We start from the raw sequence: 18,229 nt of genomic DNA, 5'->3' as shown, positions 1-18,229 counted from the left end.
GTCCCCATTGACTTCAGTTGTTTTGGAGAAGGCTGCTACGAAGTTGTGCTGGCAACCTCCCTGTGTGTTATATGGACTAACAAATTTCACCTGTGTTTCATTTGGCATGAGGGTGAGTAGATGATGACAGAATTTTCATTTTTGGGTGAACTATTCCTTTAATGATGAGGCAATGATAAGTCTATTTACTTACACGTTTACACTATCTGTAATTTTCCTGCAGCAATCCTCTCTAGCTTTTGGTAGCAGCAACAGTGTTACCTTTTGCTGTAGCAATGTTTTTGTATTGCTCATATTCTATAATTATAATACTTACTGCTTTGGATCTGTCGGTGTTGCATGTGATTGGCTATTTGTTACAAACCCCGCCCCTTTCATGTGAACACACTGATAGCTGGATTGGGAGTGAGTTGATAACTGGGATTGACATTGGTTGGTTTTGTGAAGCCAGCTATACCCTGACTATGTTGAACTTGGTTTGTGAGACAGACCCCTGGGTACGGGGTAGTGATATTGTTTGTGTGTGTGCGTGTTTGTGTGTTTGTGTGCGTGTGCGTGTGCGTGTGCATGCGTGTATGTGTCCAGGGACTTTCCCGTTCATCTTGTGGATGAGTTGAACTTGGTTTCCAGACTGTTTCCACCACTACTCTCTGCAGTGAGGCATACTGATGTGCATGTTGACGTCAATGAATACTTTCTTTTATCGCCTTCTAATTTTTTCTTATTTCACAATGCATACACAATATCACCGCAGGTATCAAAACAACCTTCACACTGCATCACACTATTTTTATTTTAAGCATAAAATACGCTGTTGTTAGTTTAATTTGTTCATACTCTGCTTTTACAACAGAAATAAACACACATCTCGTCACACCTATTCTTACCTGTTCAATTTATGTGTGTTTTTCATAATAGACCACAGACACTAAGAAACATAACACAAAGGCTTACTGGCAACATTTTCTTGTCACACCTTCTATATTTTCATCTTTCACAACTGATTTACACTGTCACCTCGTGAAGACAAACATGTATCACACTTTTTTTTAATTAAACATATTGTGTTAGTTGAAATCATTTACTTCCTTTTTTCATACTTCACAACTTTCACTGCTGGCATTAGCACTGTGAAAAAGAACATGTATCATAATTTTCTTATTTTAGCCATAAAACATATTGAGTTATCAGTTTAATTTGTTCACTTTCTTCTCTGTGTGACAGTGAAAATCAACACATATCACACCTCTTCTTCTTTTAGCCATAAAAACATGTTGTGCTGTCAGTTTAATTTGCTCAGCGTTGTTTTCCTCTCCGCTCTTGTCAGAAGAGTTTAGGATGAGCGTCTCTCACACACATTACACCTTCACTGAATATGACTCCTCTTCATCTGCCTCTGCTCTTCATGACTGAAGAGGATTTAAAAGATGAAATCAATACAGATCATATCTTTCACCTGGAATCACCTGGTCAGTCTATTTCATTGTTTTCTCTCCATATCTATTAGTGTATATTATATTGTCCCCTATGCCAAAACATAAACACATATATTAAGGAATTAGAGCCACTCATATACCTGTGTGTGCATATGTTCAAAGATATTTACCAAACTGCTATAGCGGCTTTGCAGTTGTGTCACAAATCTCTGATCAGCCACATCTGGTGCATCTGGTGCCATCATGGTCCACTGGAGAATTGGATGTGCGTAATTAATTGCTAAATATAGCCTAGAAAAAGAGAGATACCTGAAAAAGATTGTTGTAATGTGGGTGTAGATCAATTCAGTAACATTATAAGGAAAAGTGAATAGTCTGATAAGTTAAAGTTGTTTCCAAATTTAGGTCTTCTGATGGGCTGAGATTATTTCACTTTTTTTCAGTGCGAATACAGATCTTTATTTTAAGATGTTGTTGCCTGTTTCTGGAATTGAAACTAAGATTTTAAGACTGAATATGAGACTAAATGACTTGCCTAGTTGGAAATTGTTTGCAGTGAGAGCAGACTGTCTAGTGCAGATGCAATGGTGCCATAGAAAACTAGTCAAAGTTGGATCCGATTTAATTTAAAACACTCATGGTGCTCACCACAAGGCTGCCGGTGCCTGTGGAAGGTGTTTTATGGGCCGAAAACCAGAGAAAACAGTGAGGAAATAAGAGCTACTGGTTCTGCTTTGGTCCGTCAGTGTGATCGTCACCTCAGTGTCCATTCTGTCTGGATTTCTCTCTTACTGCTTGCACTGGAGTCCAGAATATTCTCTAATCGTTTGTTTTCCATCAGTCCACCAAGTGGAGAGATGATTTATGATGAAACCATTTTTTTGCATCCCATAATAGCATGTTTGCTGTTGTCCCCTCTGGAAGAAGATGGATTAGGAGAAATATTCAAATGACTTGTTTTTGATAAATAGCCTCTGGTGGTTTGGAAATATTCTCAAGTTATCCAAGGACACAAGAAAACACTTTTTTTTTTTTTGATATTTTCACCACCAAGTGTGGCTGTTAAATGCCTGTGATTTAGTGAAAACACACTGGTAACACACCTATGTGTGTAGGTGTGCAAGTATACACAAATGTAGCTAACACACACTGCTAGCATACTGTAACACACACACTCTCAAAGCTGTATAAAAGATGGATTTAAGTAATAAACTGTACAGTATGAGAACCAAAAGTGTAGTGAAGCATGTACAGCAGAATCCTGGCAGGTAAACCAGATGGAGAAACAGAGACTTCACCAGAATGGACTGATATATTAAAGTTCTCAGCTTCACACATGGAGGTCGACTTAGAGCCTCTGAGTCTCGACCTGCCGCTCTGCAATCATCAGCAGGAACAACACAATGTACTAATGCACTGGTTGAAGTGGCTTGGAGTGTGTGTGTGTGTGTGTGTGGGTGTGTGTAGGTGTGTGTGTGTGTGTGTGTGTGTGTGTGTGGCTTGGCATTAGGGAGTCAAAGGCTTGTTAAGCTCATTAAAAAGCGTTCAGTCAGAGGAATTAGTTGTCCAGCTGAAAAGGAAATTGATGCTGCTACTCTTTTCAAATAGTTTAGTAGTGTTTTAGTTTGCAGTCTTCACCTCACCTCACCACTCCTGACCTCACCTCTCCTCACCCCTCCTCACCCCTCCTCACCTCTCCTCACCTCTCCTCACCCCTCCTCACCTCTCCTCACCTCTCCTCACCTCTCCTCACCCCTCCTCACCTCTCCTCACCTCTCCTCACCTCTCCTCACCCCTCCTCACCTCTCCTCACCCCTCCTTACCTCTCCTCACCTCGGCCCTCTGCTCCTCTCCTCTTCCCAAATCCCCGACCGGAGCTAAGGTGCTGCTGCTACTTATTGATGTAACGGTCTAAACAGAATACAGATTCAGTCCACGCTGAGAGGTTTCTCGCTCAATATCAGTTCAACAAACAAGTTCTGATGCAACCAGAATATCGATAGCCTGGATGTGGGTGAGTGTGTGTGTTTGTGTTGGTGGAGGCGGGGAGGTAATTTAAGGACCAACAGTGTTTACTGTAAACCTCAATAACATTTAGCAACACAGACAACACAGTCTCACAACATTTTGGCCAAAATGGCCACAGATTCTGAAAAGCAGATTACTTGTTGTGGACACAAATAATCTCAAAGTAACATTAAAGGATTATATGACAAATAGCACAAATTGAACACAGCATTTTCATGTGCTTGTCATGTGAAATGGTTAGCTAACAGTTAAGTTTAGGCAAGGAAAACAACTGCAGTTAAGGTTAGGGTGAAGGTCAGGTTTTGGTCCTGGCTAAATACTGTAAGCATTTCACTCATGGTAGAAGTCGAGAATTGTCGACAATTGAAACTAACACGTTAACATGACTTTGAGTATTTCATTGTGTTGTTTGACTTCAGTAGCATACTGTAACATGCTGACTGTATAACTGTATTGTTTAACACCAAAAGTATTTTCTGATCTTTATTTCCCATGTTGTTTAGATCTGTGTTTCTGGCTCCACAGTAAAGTGCATCATTCTTATTTGACTACCATCCCTGTGTTGTGTTTTTCAGCCTCTGATGTGGCGAGCTTCGACGGCGGCAGCAGCGGTCTGCTCTACAGGTTGAGTCCCGGGCCGAGGCGGACGTCCAGACAGATCGTCTCTCTGAAGTTTAAAACCCTGAGGAATTCTGGGATACTGCTGCATGCAGAGGGACAGGCAGGACTCAGCCTCACTCTGGAGTTAGAGAGAGGGAAGCTGCTGCTGCTGCTCAGACAAGGTACAACACATGCTAGATACAAATATCTACTGATAGACACTGATAGAGACTGATATCTACTGATAGATACTGATATCTACTAATAGGTACTGATATCTACTAGTAGATACTGATATCTACTAATAGGTACTGACAGGTACCAGACTGATATGTCCTGAAACGATCTGGTACCATCTTCAGATATTTATTATAAACTTATCGTATTATCTTGCTATTGATACTGATAGGTACACCGATATCACCATAAAGACACTTGCACTATCTCTCAATACATGCTGTTACTCCTAATTGTCACAAACTGTCTCAAGTAATAAAAGATTGGAGACCACGCATGATTCAAATACCCAAAAAAGTAAAGTATGGGATGTAAAAGTGAGTGGTGAATGCTCTGCTGTCACATATACTGCTGCTACTACTCCAGAAAGACACTGATTCTACTATGTTACTCAGTAGTTTAGCCCAAAAGCAATATTTTGGATTTGTGGATAATATTCAGTATGTAGACATCTCCTGTTACAGTAAAATGAAAATATGTCACAGAAGCACATCTCTGACAGGGAACATGATGTCTCTCCATCTGTATCAGCCAGCTGACACTTTTCCTGTCATCTGGTGAAAACGTTCTGCTGAAATCTCCCTGTCAAAAAAGCATTATCAGCTTTTCCTATCATTGGATTTGTGCAGCACTTTATCGGCATATTGGTACAAAGCATCTTTGTAAACCCTATTTAAGGTCTGCAACAATATAAAAGCCTCTGAAATAACTTTAGATTGGTTTTGGTTGGGTGAGACGGCCGGCACACACACCGCAACTAAATTGGTTTAAATCTTGGCTCACACTACACTGCTGCATCTCTAGTTACACCTCTGATGGATGGTTCCCATTCACTATAGCATGTGTTAGGGCTGGACTCTGTAAAGCTTGATGCATGGCCTACACTCTGTGGAGAGCGTAGCTATGTGTGTGTGTGTGTGTGTGTGTGTGTGTGTGTGTGTGTGTGTGTGTGTGTGTGTAAAGGGGGTTAAACCAGAGGTGTTGTCAGGCTGCCATGCTGAATCATCTCCATATGGCTCAGCTCTCATCAGACATCCCATCTGGCTGCTGAAGCACTCTCCCTCTCTCTCTACCTCCATCCATCCATGCCTCCTTCCTCTTCATCCCTCTCTCTACTTACTTCCATCTTTCCCTCCCTCTCTCTATCTCCTCCTCCCCCTATCTTGCTCCATTTCCCATCTCCCAAAACACTCCTTCCTTTATCTCCTCCTCTTCCTCTTTTCATCTTTTCCTCTATCTGCCTCACTGTCAGCTGCTTCTGTCAAAAGCTCTCCATCCCCGTATCCTTATCTTCCTTCATCCATCCCTCTCAACCGCTATTAGACCATTTACTGTATATCTCCCTTTTCCTGCTTCCCCTTCCTCTCTTTTTCCTCCATTTCCTCTCCCAGAGTGTAAAGTTGTGAAACTGTCAACTTATAGAAAGACTGTCACCTAAAAGAAAGACTGTCACCTTAAAGAGAGACTGTGTCACGTTAAAGAGAGTCTGTCACCTAAAAGAAAGACTGTCACCTTAAAGAGAGACTGTGTCACGTTAAAGAGAGTCTGTCACCTTAAAGAAAGAAAGACTGTGTCACCTTAAACAGAGACTGTGGCACCTTAAACAGAGACTGTCACCTTAAAGAAAGAAAGACTGTGTCACCTTAAACAGAGACTGTGTCACCTTAAAGAGAGACTGTGTCACCTTAAAGAGAGACTGTGTCACCTTAAAGAAAGACTGTTTCACCTTAAAGAAAGACTTTGGCTCAGAAAGAGGAAATTAAAGCCATCCATTGTAATGATGGAACAGAGATTGGGAGACTCTGCTAATGCTGCTGATCAACACTAAAAACAAAAGCAGTCATACTTAGTCATACTACTGCTTCTTTCTCTACCTCCTTTCTTCCCTCTCTACTTCTCTGCCTTTCCTCACCTGATTCTCCTGTTCTATTTTCCTCCTTTTCTATTGTTATTACTGTTATTTGTCACGGTTTGTCTCCCCACATCTCTTCCTCCTGCATTGTTTCCATATCAGAAGAGGCCATTTGCATTTTTCAGCTGCGCGCTCTTCATCTTTCTATCTCCTCTCTCTCTCTATCTCCCTGCCCTCCCCTCGCACCCCTTCTCTTTCGTATCATTATTTATCTTAAACTTTTGGATATGTCATTTGAATTCTTTGCCTACTTTTGGACGGTCATTTGCCTTTTTCACTTGGATGCCCTTCAGCTTTCTATCGCTCATTATTTCTTTCTCTGTGTCTAAATTTTCCTTTCTCTCTCGCCTTCTCTGTATAATTCCCTCTCTCTCTCCTTGGGTTTTGCAGGCTACAGATTGTGTAATTTAGGTCAATAGCTTTGAGCATCGATCCTGAGCCCCAGCATGGTCCGTTCTGCTGTACTAACAGACCCAGGCCTGACCCCGAGCAGATGGAGTTCGCTTTATGAGGCAACTCTCTGTAACAGCCATGGACACAAATAGCAGAACTGTCCTAGTTCATGGAAAAAAAAACATCCATCGTTAAAATAATGATGGTATATTGATTTGTTGTCTAAACTCATGTACAGTTCAGTTTTGTCATGTAATCTGTGAGTGTAACGGGAATTTGAGTATCATGGAGTTCAGTTTCCAGGCTATGAGGCAACACACTGTAACCATCATGTTGCAGTGGGTTCAAGTCTTATGGTGGGCTTAAGTCTGATGGTCTTAGCTGTCTGATCTTAGAGAGATGACTCATCTCTGTTTCAACACACATCGACTGTAATACATGCACACACTCACTCACTACTGCACGCTCACTTTCCTTAAATGATTTTCAGCATCAGTTCTATTTTAATTTATTTTATTACAATTTGTTTTTTTGTACTATTCTTGTCCATTTAGATTTGATGTCATTTGTGTCATTGTTTGCCATTTTTATATTTTTCCTCTATTTGTCTTTCATGGGATGAGATTATTTTTAAGACTTGCAGGGGTTTCTTTGTCTCGTTTAAACAGTTTGTAATTCTTTTCTTCTCTCTCTTCCCCTTGTTTTTAATGTTAGTAATGTAAACCTAAATGATTGTTGACTAATGATGATGTTTTTAGGAAGTTCAGCCCTGCAACCAGCAGCTCCTAACAGCAGACAGTTCGCTCCACTCTGTCTGCCTGTCACTGTCCAAACAGCTGGAATAAACAGGCTGGCTGATTAAGATTTATGCCTGCTATCCAGAACCATCCCATCTCCTCTCTGCTTTACATTCATCAACATGTCGGTTTAGTATATTGTAACCCACTGGCTCATAATTCAGCCCAATTCTTTCCTGTCACTGGGGTAGATTTGGGAAGTAAATACACTGGGGGTCGGTGGGTCCTGCTCCAATGCATTCTGGGTAAGGTGTGTTTGAGTGTTGCTGACTTAATTAAGGTGGTGTCAGATAGGCAGACATTATGTAACTGTGACTGCAGCTTAATAGCACCATGAGTCTTCTGTCCTGGTAGAACTGCAGAACATTCTAGATCACCCAGAACACTCGAGAAACCCTGGAACATTCTAGAACACCTCAAACATTGTAGAACATCCACAACATTCTGGAACCCCTGGAAATTTCTGGAACCTTTGGAACAATCCAGAACAGGTCAAACTGTTCTGTAACGCCTGGAACCTTCTAGAATAGGTACACAAAGCATTTTAGACCTTGCAGAAAACATTCTAGAACACCTCGAACACCCCAAACATTCTACAACATCTCAAACATTCTAGCAGACCCACAACATTCTAGAACACACAGAGCATTCTACAGTACACAGAATATTCTAGAACCTCCAAAACACCTGTAACTGCAGACTCATGCTAGACACACAGAGACAGTGTTTAGCTCATAGTGAAAAGTAAAAGGTTCCCTCACCTCGCCCTCCTTACAATGGGAGAAACAAACTTGAGAAAAGAAAAGATCTGATACAGCAATACTCTTAATGGACTATCAGTGTGCTAAAACCTTTGCTTTTGATGGCAGACGGCATTATGTGACATTATGAAATTGTTCACTTTGTACATTATGCTCGGGGCTGATTGTGTTGACAAAGCTTAAAACAATTACACCAGTCTGTTTCTTGATAAGAGCTGCCATTGTCTTCCTCCGTAATCAGATTTAGAGTCACAGTGAGCAGACATAATGGAATAGCAGACAGGATATGATAAGATGATACTGAGAAGCTAGAATGTCTAGAATACTGGAAACTAATCAGCACCGACTCTGCAATGTTAAAACAAGCACATCCAATCTGACCCCCTCAACATGAATAAAAAATGCTGTAGTTATTAGCAATTTAAGCTATTTTTTTTGTCTTTATTTATCCAGGGGTTTTGCTGAGCAAGGATGAGAGGGAGAGTTCTATGAGTATCAGTAGAGTGATTTTCTATTTGTTTGCCCTCAGACCTCTCATATTGATTCCAAATTTTTTTCCAGTCATTCAAGCAGTAATCAAATCATCCATCCCATGAAACACTTTGTCTTAAAGTCCTCTCTCTCTCTATCTCTAAATAATATTGTTCCATTAATCCATCCCAATAAAGTGGTCTTATTTGCTTTTAAGTCTCACCATCCAACCTCTCATATTGATTGCCCCTGTCTCTTTCCACTCATCCAGACTGTAATCAAATAACTCATCACAATAAATGTGTTTACGGGACACACATTCCCTCTGTCATAAGCTCCACACCCCTGCTTTCTCTCTCTGGATGAAGTTGTTTCTCTCATCCAAGCTGTGATCAAATGTTTCATCTCACCAAATGGGTTGAAATACCAGACATTTATCATATTGTTCATAATCTCCCTCTCTGTCTCTTGTTTTTCTCTCTCCGTCTCTTGTCTCTCTGTCTGAAGTTGGAATTGTCTCTCTCTGAAGAATATCTAATACATTTTTAATGACTGGCTGTGTTCAGCTCCTTCTATAGTTCCTTCTCTCAGCAGAAAGTCTCTTTCCCAGTACTTTTGGGGATGCAGAAATGGATCTGCTAATTTGGACCTGCTGGTGTTCATCTATCATTAATGATGTCCCGCTATGTTTTCTCTGCAGTTTTTAGGATTAGGAATCTTCACGTAATTATTTGGCTGCAGTTCTCTGTGCCGGTATGCAGATATCCAGTAGTCCCTAATGAGATGAGAGAGGGTGACCTCTGTGTGCTGCTCTCGGTGGGATACTGAGAAGATTAAAATATTCAGCCACAATGAAGAGGCTTACAGTACATTAGAATGGTGTACTGTTGGCATTAGGTCAGATAACTAGGAGATAACACACTAACAGGTTGGATAACCAGGAGAAAACAGACTAACAGGCCAGATAACTAGGATAAACCAAAGTCCCAGGCCAGATAACTAGGAGAAAAACAGACTAATCACTAAGCACTATATCCACTTTTTCACTCCTCTGTGCAACATGGTCTTGTCCATCCCAGAAGTATTCTGACTGATTGTTCTCCTCTTTCTTCTCCTTCCCTTACAATCCCTCTTTATCCTATCCTCCTCTTCCTCTTCCTTCTCCTCTTTCTATTCCTCCGCTGCCCTCACCTCTTCCTCCATCATCGTCCCTCCTCCTAACCCTCTCTCTCCTCCTCTTCCTCCTCCCTCTCTTCTATGACATTTTCATCATCCTCTCCTCCTCTCCCTCCTATTCCTGCTCCCTCTCTTTCCCTTTCTTCCTCCTTGTATTCCCCCTCCTCTACCTTCTCCTCTCCCTCTTTGCCATTCTCCTACTTCTTATCACCCTCTTCCTCTCTTCATCTTCTTCCTCCTCCTCCTCCTCCTCCTTTTGCGTGCCACCCTCCCTCCTCTTCCTCCTCCTTTCTCCTCCTCCTCCTCCTCCTCGTCCTCCCTCCTCCTCTGTTCCAGGCAGGAGTTTGTCCTCTGAAGTCCAGCGTCTTGTCTCCCTCGGCAGTCTGCTGGACGACCAGCACTGGCACCAGGTAGCAGTGGAGCAGCTCAGCGCTCACCTCAACCTCACTGTGGACAAAAACACCCAGCAGGTTCAAATCCCAGCCGAGTTCAGCCACTGGCACATCGAGCAGGTGGGGTGAAACACACCGCACTGATACAAACACACACACACACACACACACACACATATACAGACAAACATACACATTATGCTTTTCTTGGACTCTAAGTAACGTAACATACAACCATGGGAAATTCAAAATTAGCTACTTTACATTACTGAAAAATTGCAGCTATATTGTATTTGTATCATTTCATGTACATGTGACCCTCCTGTTTTATTTCCCCATCCAGCTGAGTGTCGGGGCGGTCCAAGCCCTCGGCTCTCAGAAACCAGTCATCTCCAAGACGAACTTCCTTGGCTGCCTGGAAAACCTGTTTTACAACGGCCTCAACCTGATAGACCTGGCTAAACAGAGCGACCACCAAGTTACTGTAATGGTAAGTTAATATACTGCTAACTATTGACCTGGCTAAACTGAGCAACCACCAGGTTACTGTAATGGTAAGTTAATATACTGCTAACTATTGACCTGGCTAAACTGAGCAACCACCAAGTTACTGTAATGGTAAGTTAATATACTGCTAACTATTGACCTGGCTAAACTGAGCAACCACCAAGTTACTGTAATGGTAAGTTAATATACTGCTAACTATTGACCTAGCTAAAGAGAAAGACCACAAAGTTACTGTAATGGTAAGTTAATATATTGGTAACTAATGACCTAGCTAAACAGAACGACCACCAAGTTACTGGAATGGTTACTGGTAACTATTTGTTTAATAGATAAACTGAACAACCACAAAGTTAATGTTATGTTAATTTACTTACTAACTTGACTTAACGTAGCTAAACATAATGACCACCAAGTTACTGTTGTGTTTACAGTCTTCAAACTATAGAACAGGTTACTGTAACGGTAAGTTAGCTTATTGGTAGCTAGCTAGAAAACTATGCTAACCCAAGGGACTGACTGAACAAAACGACCCCCAGGTTACTGTTGTTGGTAAATTGCAAAATCTCTATATTGACCTGATAGACTGAATTTAACACAATTAATCTAATGGTAAGTTATTTAGCATGCTGTCTTGCACTATTGGTGTTGGAATCAATGAGTTTTCATATTGTCTTATTTACATTTTACATTTTAGGCGTTTAGCTTATCCAGAGTGACTTAATTATACTGAGTGCAACAGAAGATTAAACTTCAGTTTCTAGATTACCGTCACTACAACCTACCAAATAGTAACGACTATAAGGGTCAAAGCCATAGTGCCATGAAAATATTCCCATAACCCTAAAATTACAGCATATAATGTCTGTAGATCTCTCTGTAGTTTATGTAGTGAGTTATATCTGTGGTGAGACTACCGTCAGGGAGAGAACGACAGCTTTGTGTTTTTCAAGTTGAGCTCGAGGCTCTGTGCCTTTATATCTGAGAGAGAATACATCAGTAGCTGGAGCGGGGCCACCTAAAATAAGACCTGCAGGATGAATTTGGCCCTCCACGAAATTCTTTTTGGCCCTCCAAAGGCTTCCAGAGATTGATAAGATATTCTGTTTGGTGTTTTTTGTGACTTGCTTATTACAAGGCATCTAACAAACACCATGAGGACATAGGAGCTAAGAATCCAGTGCCGACTGGTTTCATTTCTAAATCATCAGTGTCCCTCGTTGGCAAAAAGTTTTGGTGCCTCTAGGCTACAGCAACTGTCAACTCCCATGCTAACCAATTATTCAACACATCACACAAAACACCACAGGTCAGCATATGTGTGTGTGTGTGTGTGTGTGTTTGTACCTGTGTTTGGGAAGTCAGACCCTCCGGGTCTCTATCCTGATGCTGCTCCTAATGAGCTGCTAGTTCGTTAATGAAGCTAACAAGGACCTTGATGAGGACAGTGAGTGAGGAGACAACAGAGGAGTGTAGATGGTGGTTAGACCTCCACTAATGCATCCTCAGCTTGCCTATTAGGACCTTCAGAGGTTTCTACAGTGACAGAGAGGAGAGATAGTAGAGAAAGACTTTGAACCGTTTCTGCAGGTATTGCATAATAAACTGCTTCTCATTGCAGTACAGGAACAGGGAGCAGAAACAAGAATTCTTGGCAAAGCTGCTCAGAGATTGTATGTGTGGCTTAAAGATTGTTAGAGGCTGTTTTATTATAGCACTGTAGCTCTTAAGGTGCTATCCACAAAGTTACAATCTGATTTAATACAGAGGCTAAATGTTACTTTATGTGGCTATGGAAGTTGGCCATGATTGCAGAGGAAAATAAGTGTGTGGGAGTGGGGAGTGAATTGATGTGTTTCAGTGTGTGGCTGTGTGTCTTTAAGGCTTTTGAGCCTTTTTAAGGTCACTTCTTACTTTGTTTTCCAAAGGTATCTGCCCACTCCACTAATTATTACTGTATATCATTTTAATTTGCTCTACAAAGGGCTTTTAGATGTGATCTGTGTTCCCTGACCATTACGAAGATAGCAGGCTGATATTCCCTACTGAGAACCTGGACTGTAATATATTGCTGCTGCAGCCTCAGCAATGGACCTGGTGTCTTTACCACTACTCAAAACAATGCACTGTAACAGAGATGTCTAGATAGTATTGGGCATATCCCCCACTTTCTCTCTATCTCTCTCTCTCACCTCCAGGCTGCTGGGTGACATTGGTATTTTCAGTTTGCTTTCCCGGTGCTTATTCTAAGCCTGGCTGTTATCATTATGGTAATACCAGTGTCCTCTTTAAGGAGACTTGCTGATGAGATCTCTGTGACATCGGGTCACACCCACACACCCTCTGCAACTGATTAATATTCATGTTTTATGTTGTTTCATCTCTCTTGTAGTCAATTTTCTGTCCCACCTCTTCCCTCTCCACTCTGTATCTCTCTCTCTCTCTCTCTTTCTCTCTCTTAGGGCAATGTGACCTTTTCATGTGCTGAGCCAGTTTCCGTTGCCGTGACGTTCACCGGCCCCCAGAGCTTCCTCCAGTTGCCGGGGGCGACAGCATCGTCGTCAGGGGGCGTGTCTGTGGGGCTTCAGTTCCGGACGTGGAACAAGGCGGGGCTGCTGCTCACCTTTGACCTCCCCCAGCAAGGGGGCGTGGTCTGGCTGTACCTGAGTGAGGCCAGGCTCCGCCTACAGATCCACAAGGCTGGCAGGGCGCTGCTGGAGCTCAGTGCAGGTCAGTCTAACCCCTGACCCAAAAACAGTTAATTCCTAACCTCTCACCCCTAACTCCTAACTGTTAACCTTTTCCCCTCACCTGCACTGCAAAAACTGACAAACTTGTTAAATTTGTATCCAGACTTATCAAGCTTATTTTAGATTTTTTTTGTGTGTGAAATCATCTTACTGTACTGGCAGACAATTTTACCGGTTTCAACAAATTTGACTTTTTTCTCGGGATAATGTAACTTGTTTCAGGACATTTATTTGGTAAAAGTTGTCTTTGATTGAGAAAGTTTCTTGTTTCAAGATTTTCTTCATTGTTTTATGATGATTTCTTGAAAGAAGTCATATTGGCCTGTATCAAGTAATCATTGAAACCAGCAAGATTATCAGTCACAAAATAAGTTTGATAGGTCTGGAAACAAGTTAAAATCACTGGACAGCTTGTCATTTTTTGCAGTGTGCCTAACCCCTAACACTTCACCTCTACCCCCTAACCCTAACCCCTAACCTTAACCCCTAGACCCATACAGATCTGCAAGAATGGCAGGGCCTTACTGGAGCTCAGTGCAGGTCAGTCTAACCCGTAACCTAAAACCCCTAAATCATAAACACTAACCGCTAAGTCCTAGTCCTAACCTCATACAGATCGACAAAGATTAGACTTGGCACATTCGTTAGGCCGAGAAAGAAAGAAAGTAAGTACCAGGAGTGGGACTTGAACCCACAAGGGCATCTTGAGTGCAACGCCTTAACCGCTCGGCCATCCTGGTTCGATGAAAGCTCTTCTTAAAAGGTCAAAACCCAAGCCTGCAAAGATAAAGAGCTCAGCTGTTGTTTGTCTTTGAAGTTACTGACTAATTGATTTATCAATAGCTGAAAAAAGCGTTTAAGTAAATGCAGGCATACAAGGAGTGGGATTTGAACCTACAAGGATGTGTCATTAGATTATAGATCTGCCGTATAGATAGGCCGTTTTAATTTATGGGTCACTTTCACAGATATGGATGAAGGTTAGACCTAAGAAATAAGGATGGATGTAAGCTTTTTCTTTCAATGGAGATCTTCATTGATGAAAGTTTTTCTCTAGGACTAACATAGTTTCTTTAAAATTCACTAACCACTAAGTCCTAGGCGTAACCCCTAAGCAACAAAGCTTGAAGGACACAACTGGAGCTCAGTGCAGGTCAGTCACACAGAGGATCCAGGAAGTAAAGCTAAACACAGGAACTAAAATCAGTTTTCCAACCCAGATTTGATGTATTTTTTTTCATGTGTAAACACGAGAGAAAAGACTAGACTTGGCACATTTGTAAGAAAGAAAAGATAAATACCAGGAGTGGGACTTGAACCCACAAGGACATACGTTCATTGCATCTTGAGTGCAATGCCTTAACCACTCGGCCATCCTGGTTGGATGAAACTGATTCCTAAAAGATTAGACTCGTAGGGTTACTCATTGTGAAAAGATGAAAACGTGTACTTGTTGAAATGTAGGGAATCAAATGAATGTGTCATGAGTTTGTTTACATGTATATGTACATTAATTTTTCAAATATGAGCCTTATCCTGGCTAAGGTCTTAGTCAGGATATAGAATTTACATAGAATGATCAGTACACCTGTATACATGGAGATAATCTAAGATTGCATAGTTTTCCTGCTGTGTCCATTAGTAGCATGTTATTTTGATGCTCGTGACTCTATGGAAACACATGTGACGTGGAAACAGCGCTTGCACTGTTCACCAAATCCAACAATAAACAGGATATGGTGTTTACATGCCGGGATATACCTTATATCCTTTATATATATATATTATTTAATGTCAGCATATCCCAGCTAGCATATTCAGGCTTTTCTTATTCGGGATATGGGCTTGTCCTGGTTATTGTAAACGGGGTATGGTGTCTACATGCGCCAACACGGAATATTTGAATATCCGGAATATAAACAGGATATTAATATGCATGTAAACGCACTGTATGGGTGTGTTTTCTCAGGTTCTGGTCTGAATGACGGTCAGTGGCATTCAGTGGAGCTGAACTCCAGACGAGGTCGTCTCACCATCACAGTGGACAAAGAGGAAGGAGGCACCGCTCATGCCAGCCCCTCATTTCCTGCCACCACAGGAAGTCGCCTCTTCTTTGGTGGTAAGAGTGGAACATGTATGTTATTTACTGTTAAAGGTCAATGGTATCTTTGTTGGCAATTCAATTCTGTCGTGTCAGAAAACAATGTAGAGGCTGCTGAACACTAGACAGTATACCAAACTGAAAATGGTTCTAGTATGCTGGAAATGTTTCAATATGGTTTAAATGTACAGGAGTTTGTTGAATTTGCCCTGAAACATGTTAATATTTGTCACATCTTATATTCCACAGTGCACAGTACACTTGGTGTGGCCAGTTCTTACCTCTACAACTGTGCATTCACTGAACAAAATTCAGACCCAACTCATGGCTGTAATTTAATAATCAAAGTTATAAGTCTGCTTTATCTTTCTCTCTCTCTCCTCTGCTCTCCTTCTTTCCGCTCCTGCCTCCTCCTCTCTCTCCTCTCTTTCCTTTTTCGTTTTCTTATGCTGCTCTCCTCTCTTCTCTCTCTCTCTCTTTTATCTCCTCTATGTTTCTCTCTCTCCTCTGCCTCCTCCTTCTTTCCACTCCCGCCTCCTCCTCTCTCTCCTCTCTCTCCTTTTTCCTTTTCTCATGCTGCTCTCCTCTCTTCTCTCTCTTCTTTTATCTCCTCTTTGCCCTCCTGCTTCCTTTCCTCTCTTCTCTCTTCATTCTTTCTCTCCTCTCCTCTCCTCTCCTCTCCTCTCCTCTCTGTGCTTCATTCTCCACTGGCTCTCTTTTGCCTCTGTTTTTTTTTTTTTTTTTTTTTAAATCTCTCTCCTGTCTCCACTCTGCTCAGCAATACTGCAGTCCAGGCATGTTCTTTAACTGCTGTAGGCTTTGTAACCTGCAGCACGTACACACTCGCTCACAAACACCCACATGCTCATATTGCCTGCACATACACATGTATGCGCGCACACACACACACACATCCTATCTCCACACATTGTATTGATTAGAATGGGAAAAAAAGCTACTCCTGCAATCAGCGCCTGCCCTCCTATAGCATTATTCTAACCACTTAGGAATAAACAACACATGACAAATCACAGCTCTGCACTCTACATGAATAATGGAACACATTTGCCACAACTGTTCTTTAACCCCTGTAGATAATAAGTTTTGATGCCTACAGTAAATCACATTAGGTTGTAACCTCTATAATAAATCAGAGTGGGTTTTAATCCCTATGGTAAATCACTGTGTGGTATAACCCACTGTGTAGTATATTTAGGTGTAAATGGAATATATTATAGTACTTGATAGTGTGTCAGTGCATTGAGTAGTGCTTGCTGTGTGTTACTAGCTCTGACTAGGGAATGGTCTGGAGTCAAGTGATATATGAGATATTGCTTAGACAAAAATAATTGCATTCAAATTCTCATTTCTCACTCCATCTTTAAAATAATTCCATCCATAAAACATTTGTATGGATACAGATATGCAGCACCTGTTGGTTTACCTCATTATCTGTTGTCATTTGATTGGCTAACTGCTGTCCTCCCTCTCCTCTCCAGGTTGTCCTGCGGAGGACGACAGTCAGGAATGCAGAAACCCCTTTAACGTCTTCCAGGGCTGCATGCGTCTTCTGACTCTGGACAACCAACCAGTGGACCTGATCATGGTGCAGCAAAGACTGCTGGGAAACTACAGCCAGCTGCAGATCGACATGTGTGGCATCATTGACAGGTCAGTCCCCAAAAAACCTATCTGGATATTGAACCGACCATTACCCTTTTTTTGGCCTCTATTGCCGTTTGTTGAGATGTATCAACACAGGAAAACGTGCTATTGTTGTTCATAACACAGTTGAGATACACTAACCATGGTGTTCTCTCTGCTGTAGACCCCACTTAACTTTCAGTATGTACTTTCTCAATTTACTCCCTGTCATCAAAGCTGTCCTACCAGGAGTGGGATGTGAACCCACGCAACCATGCGTCCATTGCGTCTTGACCGCAACGCCTTAACCACTCGGCCACCCTGGTCACTTACTTCCTGTAGTTTCGAGGCCAAAAACCAACACTGTGAAGATAAAGCTCTTTGCTGCGTTATCTGTCCAAGAAACCAATCAAGGGTAAAGAAATATGATCGCTGTAAGAGGCATCTGAACAGCACATGATAATTTGATTTTGAATCAAAACCTCTTAACCAGTCAGCCCTGGTGAAGCTGTTAAAAAAAAAAAAAGTTGTTATCCTGGTACAGAGGTGAAAATAAATGTGAAAAGAGATCTGGCCACACAAGGCAATTTGTCTCTGAAGGAACCCAAGACTTTAGAAATAGCCACTTACCGTAAAACTTCAATTAAAAGCAGAGTCCCAATTAAACGCAGAGTCCCTTTTACTGGCCGGGTGTGGCTACACGTTTTGACAAATAAAAGCCGGTCTCAATTAGAAGCCGGTTGCCATTGACGCTGAGAAGCAGTTTTTTTTTATTTTTTTACTTGCATTCAAACGTCAGTCACATTTGCTGATTGCCATGGCGGCACAGTAGATAGGTAGGCTACCGGTATTTTGATAGGGGCTCGCTCTCGCTCTCGCTCTCTCTCTCTCTCAGTGCATGAGGTTGGCCTAGATGCGCTGTCTCTCGGAGCGAGATCAAATGAATAATTCGTAATTGATATGTTATTCGATAGCCTAATTTTTATACAAGTAATATTCATACGGTACTGGTTTAAATAAACAATTT

General features: G+C 41.7%; 1 protein-coding gene and 1 non-coding gene across 3 annotated transcripts in view; one reads left to right on the top strand and one right to left on the bottom strand.

Moving 5' to 3' along the window:
* LOC139917454 (contactin-associated protein-like 4) overlaps positions 1-18,229 on the top strand; it is a 64,534-nt gene that overhangs the window by 5,788 nt on the left and 40,517 nt on the right. Inside the window, exons 3-8 of one of the 2 annotated variants that reach the window (XM_078287445.1) lie at positions 4,040-4,246; positions 10,148-10,323; positions 10,547-10,687; positions 13,170-13,437; positions 15,427-15,576; positions 17,058-17,229. In XM_078287445.1, the coding sequence (XP_078143571.1) occupies positions 4,040-4,246; positions 10,148-10,323; positions 10,547-10,687; positions 13,170-13,437; positions 15,427-15,576; positions 17,058-17,229 (1,114 nt within the window). Of the gene's footprint in view, positions 1-4,039; positions 4,247-10,147; positions 10,324-10,546; positions 10,694-13,169; positions 13,438-15,426; positions 15,577-17,057; positions 17,230-18,229 lie in introns of both variants that reach the window. The other variant, XM_071906579.2, reaches the window with a different exon arrangement.
* Positions 14,756-14,838, bottom strand: trnal-caa (transfer RNA leucine (anticodon CAA)). Its single transcript has one exon. It is a non-coding gene; the product is annotated as a tRNA-Leu (tRNA).

This window comes from Centroberyx gerrardi, chromosome 13 (genome assembly GCF_048128805.1).
Source record: "Centroberyx gerrardi isolate f3 chromosome 13, fCenGer3.hap1.cur.20231027, whole genome shotgun sequence".
Taxonomy (NCBI): Eukaryota; Metazoa; Chordata; class Actinopteri; order Beryciformes; family Berycidae; genus Centroberyx; species Centroberyx gerrardi.
The sequence above is the reverse complement of the archived record's forward strand: the minus strand, read 5'-3'. Positions and strand labels throughout refer to the sequence as shown.